Source organism: Colias eurytheme, chromosome 25 (genome assembly GCF_061535395.1).
Source record: "Colias eurytheme isolate Ceu_HAF_F1 chromosome 25, ilColEury1 Martin Lab GWU primary, whole genome shotgun sequence".
In the NCBI taxonomy this organism is placed as follows: Eukaryota; Metazoa; Arthropoda; class Insecta; order Lepidoptera; family Pieridae; genus Colias; species Colias eurytheme.
The window spans coordinates 6,410,440-6,421,666 of record NC_143004.1 but is presented as its reverse complement, the minus strand read 5'-3'; the positions used below and the strand labels follow the sequence as shown (position 1 = coordinate 6,421,666).

Genomic DNA, 11,227 nt, shown 5'->3' with positions numbered 1-11,227 from the left:
TTGTGTTCATTTTATTTATAATCACATATTCTCTCCACAGACCCGGAGGTAAGTGACCCTAAAAATGAAACTATACCACGAATATTTTACACATATACGAGTGCATATTTCTTTTTATTTTAATTTAGGCTATTGTTGATTTTGATTTACATTTTTGATGCCATTTAAACTGTCATAACTGTGCATTTAAACGTGTTATCATAAGTATTGCCATTTTTTAGTATGTGATTTCACGTTTGGTTTACTTTTTTCATTATAAATGACTGCATTTTACCGTGTGACCTTTACAGCATACTTCACATTGATTTATGAAATGAATTTTGTGATATGCTTCTATGATATTTTGTTGTAAATTGGTATTTTTTATTTAATATTATTTGAAACTATGGACGATTTGACTATATCTTTTTTTCAATATCATTTTGTGTGATTTTTGTCACTTGTCGATCTGTTAAAGGGGATCCTAAAAACATCAAATATTATGGCTTATAAAAATGATTAAGAAGAACATTATGGAACAATGATGGCAGTCGCTGATATAATACGTAAGTAAAATTTATATTGGTAAGTCTATATGCAATGAAAGTACCTGAACAAAATATTTATTTTTGATAAACTAGAAAAAAGCGAATTGCCAATTATTTAGGGATAATATATTAACACATTTTTTTACATACTTAATACTACTGATAGTTAAATTGAATTTCTTACATTAGGTGTAACTAGATGTTAAAAATGCTCATTTTAAAACTTGGTTACAAATAACACAGTTTATGATGGACAATGTCAATTAAATTTTTTACCTCTTAATTTAACTTACTTATCTAATTAATTAATTATACAACATTGACTATAGAAATGAACCGTGGGCAAAGAATGTTTGTTTAAAATAATTGACAAATGTAGGTATAAAAATTAACACTTAATTTATTTACCCTTTTTTTAAGATGAGAAATAAATTATTGGTAGGATTGCAATATTATATTTTATCTACTTACACTTTTAATAGGTATTTTAATGTATTTTATATTATTAACATGTACGTTTATTCGGAATATTTCAATCTCATTATATCTTTATTGTCTTGTTTATTTCGCCACTGGCGCCTTTTTTGAATATTTGACAAAAAATCCCGACACAATGTCTATGGTTTCTATATGTTGCCATATCAATTTCCAAACGTTTGTGTTCTTTTCTCCATTTTTATTATTTTGTTGTGATATTTATGCATACGTATTGTTTATTTTGTATTAAATGTGAATTTTACCATATGATTGATATTTTCTTGATAAAAATTGGACATGAATGACATTGAAGCAAATTGGGATAAAATAAAAGATGCGATTGAATTTGTGGTTTTATTTTATTACTCGCAATGTATATTATTTCTTGCATACACTAATATCAGTTTACTATTTACAAAATTAATATCTACAGATCTACTCATAAAATACGTTTAAAAACTGGCAGTTACACTTAACCTGGTTCAAGATCTAAGGCAGCATGTACACCGATATTTTTTTTTATAATTTCCTTTGTTAATATCGTCGAGGCGTGGTCTCCGGTGAACTGTTGGACATTGCTGTAGAAGAACCGCTGGCGGAATGCATGAATTGTGTAAGTTTGGACAAATGGGCGGTCGCCCACGGCTCTAGAGGGCTACCCGTATCAAGGACTGGAGATATTCTGTGAATAAAACATTTTTATGGCTAAGCTGAACTGCCCCCCTAGACAAGTGGTTTGATTACGACGACGACGACGATTGATTACGTCAATCTCATACATTCATAATCTATTCTATTGAACTTTACGCTAATAGAAAGCCACTTGTCTAGGGGGGCTGAACTAGTAAATGCTGAAAGCTTAATCCTAAAAAAATTCAATTAATCTTACTAGTATGGGAAACCTAAAAAAAATTTTGTCACTCGCGTGCAAACATGAAAATGTTTGCCCACATATACCGAAAACTGCTGTACAAACATAATGACAAACATTGCAAATTTCGTCCTACACTTGCGTATTCCTACAAATGTAAAAACGAGATGTACAATTTATAAATGTAGCCATGGAATATGAATAATAGATGAAAGTCTATATTATGTTCTGTTGTTAACTTGTTATGGATGTTACCGATTTCGTCGCGGTCTGGCAGTTTTGGGTCGAACTCTACGCGTTTCCGACTTGCTCTGTGGAGGAGCGCATTCTACGTCGGCGTCACTTCCTTCGCCTATAAATCAATAATTATTACAAAAAAAAGTCAAAAATTATTGTAAGTTCATAGTTATACAATCAAGTCTACTTAAATATAAAACTGAATGCGATTTATACCTTGAATAAATAGAGAATGTTCGACTTGTGCCTGTCCCGTGGCGTGTTGTATACAAATGGGTCGCGCTGCTTTCATGCGATCGTCGCGATGTCCTGCTTTAGCCCTAAGAAAATATAATAATTACCTATCTAAACTAGTAGAAAAAGAGCGTGTTAGAAGTAAAACTTCTTTGTCAAGATTCAAAGATACCAAAATCGTCGCCTTACTCCATGACGTGACGGTATTGCCATGACGCGACCTTGAAATTTTACTCACAACGCGCATATCACTTCAATAGTAAAAAAAATCGATTGTAAAGGAAATAGTCAAATAACGAAATATGCAAAAAATAATTCCCTGCAATGTTTTTTTTTAATTTGATATTTATTCAAAAAAAGCATTAAGCATAGATAAGTTCCTTACGAATTGTTCCCAGAACTTATTGGTTCCTCCCAGGGTGCATCACTTTCCACTGCACTGCTCTCTGAAGCTACTAGATACATAGACCTAGAAAATTTTAATAATTTAGTAAATTTTCATTCAACGTTAAATTAGGTTACTATTTTTAAGCTATTACATGCATAGCTTTTATCTCAGACTGAGCGCGGCGACCGAATGTAAAAATTCCGTAACGAAAAAAACCTACACCCCCACTCCAACCGGCACAGCGATGCGATGCAGGATGCTATCAGCTATGCAATAGCTTTACCGCGGCATGGCAGTCCTCGAGTGCCATACGTGTTTTTTAAACTGAATTAAACTTACACTGTATGTATGTTCGGATCAAACCAACGCGCAAGCGAGATAGTTCTGTGGGCTCGAACAGTTAACGGCTGAGCGACGTACACGGACTGCTAGAGCGGTCGCGGTCGGTCCTTGACTGCTCGTGCTGTCGCTACAAAACGCGCAGTTGACGGTTTGAAGATGTCAGGACGGCTCGAGCAGTTCGTATACGGCAGTGAATGAATGTCCATAGTTCACCGCGCGGTCGCGGCTTCAAGCCGTCGGTATCAACTGCTTGAAGCGGTCCGTGTATTGCCGCCCTTAGAGCGTATACGCACTATGCGGGTAGCCGCATTGTGCGATGCGGCTACCGCAGACCGCACAGTGCGCATAGAAATGAATATTACGTACATAATTGAGCTTGCGGTCAGCCGGACGGCTACCCGCATAGTGCGTATACGCTCTTAGAGCATTGGACCAACGACAATAAATTTGGTTTCAAGCTTTATGACTATAAAGCATGGACGAATAATATATATTTATTAGTCCATGCTATAAAGTAAAGCCTAACCTGGCAGGCACATACAGATGCGGGGGCGGCGGCGCGGCGCGGCGGGACGCGGTTCGCGCGCGTTTCGCGCGACACGCTCGGCCCAACACTGCACTGTCTATTTAGAAATTACGATATTATGACCAGTATAACTTACATTAATTTATCTTAGGAGTGAAGAAGCAGTAATATTCACAAACTAGGATGTCGAAGAAAATAATAATTTACGTGTTGGTAGACAGTTACTTTACTAAAACTGGTAGAGTACTGGGAACGAGTAGAGTTGTATGGTAGGTAGTTCACTGTACCCGTGTAGCATGCATTAAGGCGAAGGCTGACGCTTAGTTTATTAATTATTATATGATATACATATAATTTAAATTATTTTTTATCGATACGTTTAGGCACAGTCACATATGTAAAAAGTAACTTACGCTTCAAACAAGACCTATATGATATATTTATAGGAAAAAACCTTAGGTACCTGCAGTGTGGGAAATAAAATTGTCGCCAAATTCACCAATGCTATGGCAGAAGTAAACCACATCCATCGAAAAAGATTAATTCCATTTTTAAACTGCCTAGCCCTAAACACCAACCATGTAGTCCTTCAAATCTCTAATCCCATAGCAAAATTAATACTATCCTACTGGTATAATCGTATATTATTCACATCATTCTTATACCTAATGCCATTACAAAATGAACTCTATCATACCTGATATAGGGTCGCTATCCGTATGCTCCTGCCGCTCTCTCCGCCAACCGCTGTCGGGCGGCGGTTGGTCGGCGGCCACACCGAACAAGCCCGATACCGCACCAGCGACAACTAGACGCGATGACGTCACGTTCGTCTGGGAATGTTTTTTGAGACACAATTTACATTTACAGACGTTTAAAAAGTCGCGGTTAATTCTCAATGATACCAGTTTAATTTTTATTAGATACATACGACGTACATTCCTTATATCGGCTTTGCATGATAAAAACATTTTAGTCAAATTCTGAAACTGAAATGTACAACTATCTAATAAGCTTGACGTAGCCACTATAGCCACTATACTTATTGATCAAGTTGACAAGGCAAAGTGTTTGGTTATAGGAATATTAAATTGATGATATTTTTATGCAATACACTTACGGATATAGTAACATCAATTTCGGGGATGCCATTCAATTCTGCAGCCTTTTCTGCTAAATTCTTCAACTCTGGGCTGTTTGAGCCGATCTTCTCCGCTTTCGTAACCAATTCCTTCATGTAATCTCTGAATATTTCTTGTGCTAAAATGTTTTTTTTTATACTAGGTATATAGTTATTTACATTTTACTCACAAGAATTGCATCATGGATATCAAAAGTTCACTTAAGAAAACATCATTATCATTTAAATTTAAAAATATACTTATTATGAGGAACTTACGTTTATTAACTTCATTTTGAATTAAAATTTCTGACACTTGTTGATCCACGTCCAACAATTTAGTCTGTTCTTTCAAAGCTGTGTTCACATTAGGTGTCTCTTTTGCTATATTGCTTGATATCGGACTTTGAACTATTTTCTTTTGAATCGTTGTATTTTGAGTTAGTATTTGAGATTGATTCATTTGCTTCTGAGCTCCGTTCACGAGTATATCTGGTGGTTGTTGTTTCGTATCTACGGCTGCAGTTAAAATCAAATAAGTAATTACTTATACAATATCTTATTTTGAAGGAGTAGTTAGGTTAAAGTTGTAGGGAATAATATTAAGTATGTCAACTTCCCAAGTTTTGTTAGTCTATACAATATCCATTACCTAGATATAAATTACCTACTAAATTTCATGTATTAAAGTGAACTAACCAGTATTAGTAAGATCAAGATCTTGAGCAAACGCCATCGCTGATAGCGCAGAAGATAACGCAACTCCGCCCACACCAGCTGCTTCTTTCACCACTTCGGGAGGTGGCACACTGAACAAATAATAAAATAAATAAAGGTTTAAAATACAACTACTTATGGAAAAAAATACACTGACAACATCTTTATAAACATAACGCAACAATCGATTTTCCTTTCTATTTTACGTGTTATCAAGATATATCGACAACAAAGTTTTGTATTATAATATATCTTACGGAGCTTTTTTAGTAGGCGTTGAAATAGAGACTCTTCCCCACATGAGCCTACGTAGTTCCTCGCCCGTGATCCCGCGCTTACGCAGTTCCGCTATGGTCACTTTACCTACACGCTGGGAATTTTTTAATGAAATCCATTATTAGTAACCTTTCAATAATATTAATAATGTATTAAATTTGAAATTGTCTTATAATAAATACCACCAACTTTATACATACTTACAAAAAATATTAAAACAAAAATCAATGAGACAACTTGGCTTTAAATACTTACGTATTCAGTAGTTATAAATACCCACCTTCCAATTGGCCAAAGCGCCTTTCCTCTGCTTGGCTCTGGTTTTCGCCTTACTCTTTATGACCATAACCCCGCGCTGCTCGTACCGCGGGTCGTCTGATGGGCCCAGCCCTATAGAGTATTCTTGCAAATACTTGTGCGCGTCCTCTTGAGCCACCGAACGTTCTAGAGATACTACGATTTTCGCCCACTGGGTGAGGTTTCGATGTATTAGAGGAACATATCAAATTTAGAGAAGTAGGTATGCATTTAATGTAATTTAAATTGCTAAATGTTAATTTAAATATTAAAGTAAATAGATTCACCGTTCACGTCACACATTAAAATTTAAAATTCAAGATGGTGTCCGATTTTACGAAAATAGGTACCTAGAAACATAAGATACCTACCTACTGTTTTCAGAATGTTTTTGTCTTAGCTCAATTAGTCATTTCAAGGCGACGCGACAGCGTCTAAATACCTATTGTCGAGCCAATTTAATAGGCAACATTTGACGTCTATCAATTTTATCTTCATAGGGTGGTAACCTGCTTAAAAACATCGATTAAAGTGAATTAATCGATACGGACTTGAAACATTTGTCAATCGAACTTGAAACACATGACAATAATTATGATGATTTTTATTCCCAAGTAATCAATGCATTCGATTCTAGATGTCAGATTTCGATTTTTAGAGTAACGTCTCTGGTATTTAAAAAGAAAAAAGGTTTATTGACACAAAATTGTAGCAACGTCAGTTCTTTAAATCAGAAATTGTTTATTATGTTTAGAATGGTTTATCAGTAAAATCAAATCCTAAAATTACTTGTATCGGTCATTATTATTATAAATATGTAATCGTAATTGAAAAAAGTTAAGCAAATGTGCAGTTCTAACAAAACAAAATATCATGTTATTCTATGTCGTCGTTACTAGGTTACGTTGTTGAATTTTGTTGAACTGTCAAATGTTGCCTATTAAAATGGCTCTACTATAAGTACTTATATTGCGCAATTTTAATTTATACTAAATAATATGTCGTCACACTAAATTCAAGATGGCGTCGATATAATGAATTTAATATTATTAATAATTATTAAATAACTTGCTATTTTTAGAAGTCCTATTTATAATTTCGCATAAAACAACTGAAATATTACCTGTTTAACCCATTCCTTTTCCGACTGTTCAATGACATGAGCATACGTGTTGCCCATCATGGCGATCAACATATTTAGCAGTAATATTGGTACAAATACCATGAATACGGCAAAAACTGTCTTTGATAGGTTGGGGTATATCGTCAGCGCGAGCTCTGAGTACTGGAAATACATGGTATAATGTCTATTTCGTATTAAAATTAACATTTATTACACGATAGTGTATTTTTCTTAACTAACTAGTTATGTTCATGCTGTTCATGATCATAACTTTTAAATTTCAAAAACAATTTATTATCGACTAAATATAATTTCTTGTAACTAGGATCCCATATATACCTTCAACCTTATGTTCAACAATCATATTTCATGTTGAACATTACACGTCCATCATGTGATAAAATTTTAAATTCAGGAAAATATAACACACTAGCTGCTCCGCGAGGTTTCACTCCCGTGGCTCCACCCCTGTTGGTCGTAGCGTGATGATATATAGCCTATAACCTTCCTCGATAAATGGGCTATCTAACACCGAAAGAATTTTTCAAATCGGACCAGTAGTTCCCGAGATTAGCGCGTTCAAACAAACAAACAAACTCTTCAGCTTTATAATATTAGTATAGACTAGCTGCTCCGCGCGGTTTCACCCCCGTGGCTCCACTCCTGTTGCCCGTAGCGTGATGAAATATAGCCTATAACCTTCCTCGATAAATGGGCTATCTAACACCGAAAGAATTTTTCATATCGGACCAGTAGTTCCCGAGATTAGTGCGTTCAAACAAACAAACAAACAAACAAACAAACTCTTCAGCTTTATAATATTAGAATAGATTAATAATCTCTTAAAATTTTACTCTCTATGGTCTATACTCTATGGTATATTTTTTGATAAATTCTTGATATCTATAGCCATACATTCTACGGGCGTATTCAGAAAGAAAGCTTGAAACTTATAAGCGCTTATCGGCGCTTGTCATGTTCATATATTTTCCTGCGCGGGTTACCAGCGCTGACAAGCGCCGATAAGCGCTTATAAGCGCTTAAATAAGTTTCAAGCTTTCTTTCTGAATACGCCCTACGAAAAAAAATTGGTTGTCTGTAAGGTCGGTTTACTGACGATAGTTAAACGTGACAACGTCCGATTGTGCTTCTTTGTCGCTCGATCCGCGCTCTCGCTTGCACTTCAAGCCTAATACATGGAACGCCTCAGAGCGAGGTAACGCCGCATGAGTCATGTTTTTTCGTGCGTGCAGCCGGCTCTATCGAATTATAAGACGTTGTCACGTCAAAAAATATTCGGGCGGCAAAAACATATACTTATTTTTTTTTTAGACCGACTATCCACACTTGAGAAATGTAAAAGAAATTTACTACGATGTACTTACACTATAATCGCCGAGTGTAATCTGAAACAGTGCCATCCAAGTGCTTGGATAGCTAGAGTACAAAGTCGACTGAACGTTAGGGAATCCTAGAATGTTATATTGAGTTAGTTTCTTTAGAAAATCAGTTTCTTAAATATACACTTAGTAAACAACTGATAATTGTATATTCCCTATAATAAAGTTATAAGTATGAAATATAACAAAACGAGAATGGTCGACTATGAGAAAATCAATAGTAATTAATTGCTCTAATTTAGCTAACTACAAAATACAAATAAAATTCTGTTCAATTTTTGCCCTTACCCTTGTAGAGAAAGTAGAAAGACTGCGAGAAGCCAAAAAGTACGATGCAATAGATAATACCAAATGTGAACATGTCACCGGTTATCATACTGTAGATCATTGTCACAAAGGGACCGGTAAGTTTGACTGCGCTAAAAATATATGAAATAATTATAATTTTTACTATCTTCCTATAATTTAAAAAGTAATAAGTTAATTATATATGAGACTAAAGATTTCATAAAACAAAACTAGCGCCAAAAATAGATTTGTGTTACCATGTACTAAAACGGCACTTACCCCGCGAAAAACATTAAAAGGAACCATGAGCCAGGCAGAACAAAAATCAAAATGGCTTCCTCTAGCATCGTTTGACGACTGAGCCTCGCCGGTATGCACGCGAGTAGTAAAAGATTTGAAGCCAGGAATATAAATTTAGCTGGTTCATGTATCTAGAAGAAATTGTTCACAATTTTAATATATTTCATAAACAATTCACAGTTAATAGCATAAATTTATTTAAAAAATTATACATTAAAATAGGAGGAACTCCGGTATCTGTGGTAGTATAAACTGTGCTACAGATACCTAATATAATATTTTGTATTTTATACATTTTATTATATTAGTTATATTTAAAAAAATTATACAATTTGTAAATCCTTTTGAATTGAGGTCTTTACCGACTACAACGTATCATATTATGACCGTCAAGAAGGTGTCGAAGAATTGGTACTATCCTTATGGACGGCCACTTGCTGGTGCTGATTGGGGACAAAACGATCGGGCATAGTCTCATATTACAAATACTTTTTTTACCTGAAACCTTCCTGTTACGGTCCTAGTATGGTACATTGTAGTTGGTAGAGTCTCTCAAAGGAAAAGATGTACGAAGTGGGTCGGATGAAATAAGAGGAAAAACTTTAAGCCCCGACCAAAACCTAGAGCTTGCCGCTTTTCGTGATGTTTTCTGGAGTTATCTTCTTCTTGTCTAAAATATTTATCAACTATTAAAATATAGTCAAATTACTACATAATCTTGGCTCAAAAATTTTTGATTTTTATTTTGCTAACTTAAAGTTTCATTAAGGCCTATTCGAATTGGGCACGCCATAGACTCTATTTATGTCTACCTCTATAGTACTAACTACCAACGTAAAAGATTTTATCGCGTGCCAACGGGATACCGTGGGCTACCCAGGCCACGGCGGTAGCAGGTACCGGTGTTCTCACAACGAAACCCCAGAAATCATAAATAATTATGGAAAAATGCATAGCCTCGAAAACAAACGATTCTTTTAATTTGGTATTTACACTAATAGATAGGCTTCATTACGAATATTTTGGTAAATATATTTTATTGAAAGGACATTCTAAAGATGTTAATCAACATTTTGGGCGTATTTGCATTTCTAGCGCTGGCCGCCAGTATCGAGATTCAGTCACTGAGCACAATAAATAATAATAATATAAACTTTACTCAGAGGAATATTATTCCTCTGAGAAACTTTACGATTCAGTCCACAGACTCTGTGGCACAGAGTGACAGAGCTATAAGTATATTCATAAGTCACTGTCAAGTGTCAGTTTGCCGCAAGGTCTCAAGGGTGAAGCTTGTGTCGTTTGATAATGCGCCGTATTGTTATTCACTTGCAGTCTTCTCGCTCACTATTTTCTATAGCTATTCTAAAAACCTCTTTTTTTATGTGTTATTGTTGTTACGCATGTGATATGGTGTCCATATTTCGTAGAAGTTAGCTATTACTTAATTACTTATTGACTTTTGCGAAACGACGCTTTTGTTGTGTTTCTCAGTGATAATTCCTCAATACAATACTATATTTATTTTCTAAATCGAAAAATTATTGCACACACATTGCAATAGCATATCTAAATATTGATTTAGCGAGCAGCTGATTTTTAACTCTCGGCGTTGATCATGAGGAGTTTAGTGTAGTTGCATCCCAGCGTGTATATCATAAACACATTATTGGAATCTCAACCTTCCGCGCTGAGCACAACGTTGAAATTGGAACGAAGTTCCTTATCGCGCGTTGCGAAAGGGGGCTAGACGGAAAAAATTCTTACTAAAAGTAAGTTGTCAAGACACTTTTTCTAACATTTACGACCCTTTTTAAATCTTCGTAATATTTTTTATATTAGTTAATAAAGTTGTTGTGATGAAAATTCTTGACAAGAAAGTTCAATAGTAACACAATACGTGTACCGTTTTAGAAACATGATTCCATGATATTTTCTCTATAGAAAATAAAACAGTTTTCATTGTTATTTTTTTTAACTCTCTGGCATCTTCAAAATAACAAACGTAAAGTTACGACTTTTTGGATATTAACTATAAAATATACAACCTATACGTGTACCGAGTTAGAATTTTGAAATATGCGATGGTTTGGAAATAAACAAG

The 11,227-nt window shown here is 34.9% G+C and overlaps 2 protein-coding genes across 2 annotated transcripts in view; one reads left to right on the top strand and one right to left on the bottom strand.

Moving 5' to 3' along the window:
• Positions 1-1,350: 1,350 nt before the first annotated feature.
• The window catches only part of iav (transient receptor potential cation channel subfamily V iav), an 18,506-nt gene continuing 8,629 nt past the window's right edge, over positions 1,351-11,227 (bottom strand). Inside the window, exons 10-24 of the mRNA XM_090116193.1 lie at positions 9,103-9,254; positions 8,824-8,954; positions 8,521-8,606; positions 7,136-7,297; positions 5,996-6,184; positions 5,697-5,809; positions 5,422-5,531; positions 5,002-5,241; positions 4,723-4,862; positions 4,300-4,435; positions 3,603-3,699; positions 2,732-2,815; positions 2,329-2,432; positions 2,131-2,227; positions 1,351-1,686 (exon numbers count right to left, since the gene is read on the bottom strand). Coding sequence (XP_089972319.1) covers positions 1,539-1,686; positions 2,131-2,227; positions 2,329-2,432; positions 2,732-2,815; positions 3,603-3,699; positions 4,300-4,435; positions 4,723-4,862; positions 5,002-5,241; positions 5,422-5,531; positions 5,697-5,809; positions 5,996-6,184; positions 7,136-7,297; positions 8,521-8,606; positions 8,824-8,954; positions 9,103-9,254 — 1,989 coding nt within the window. The 3' untranslated portion in view covers positions 1,351-1,538. The remainder of the gene's footprint in view (positions 1,687-2,130; positions 2,228-2,328; positions 2,433-2,731; positions 2,816-3,602; positions 3,700-4,299; positions 4,436-4,722; positions 4,863-5,001; positions 5,242-5,421; positions 5,532-5,696; positions 5,810-5,995; positions 6,185-7,135; positions 7,298-8,520; positions 8,607-8,823; positions 8,955-9,102; positions 9,255-11,227) is intronic.
• The window catches only part of LOC149897705 (uncharacterized), a 22,367-nt gene continuing 21,540 nt past the window's right edge, over positions 10,401-11,227 (top strand). Inside the window, exon 1 of the mRNA XM_090116194.1 lies at positions 10,401-10,895. The gene's annotated coding sequence lies outside the window, so the exon portion shown is untranslated. The remainder of the gene's footprint in view (positions 10,896-11,227) is intronic.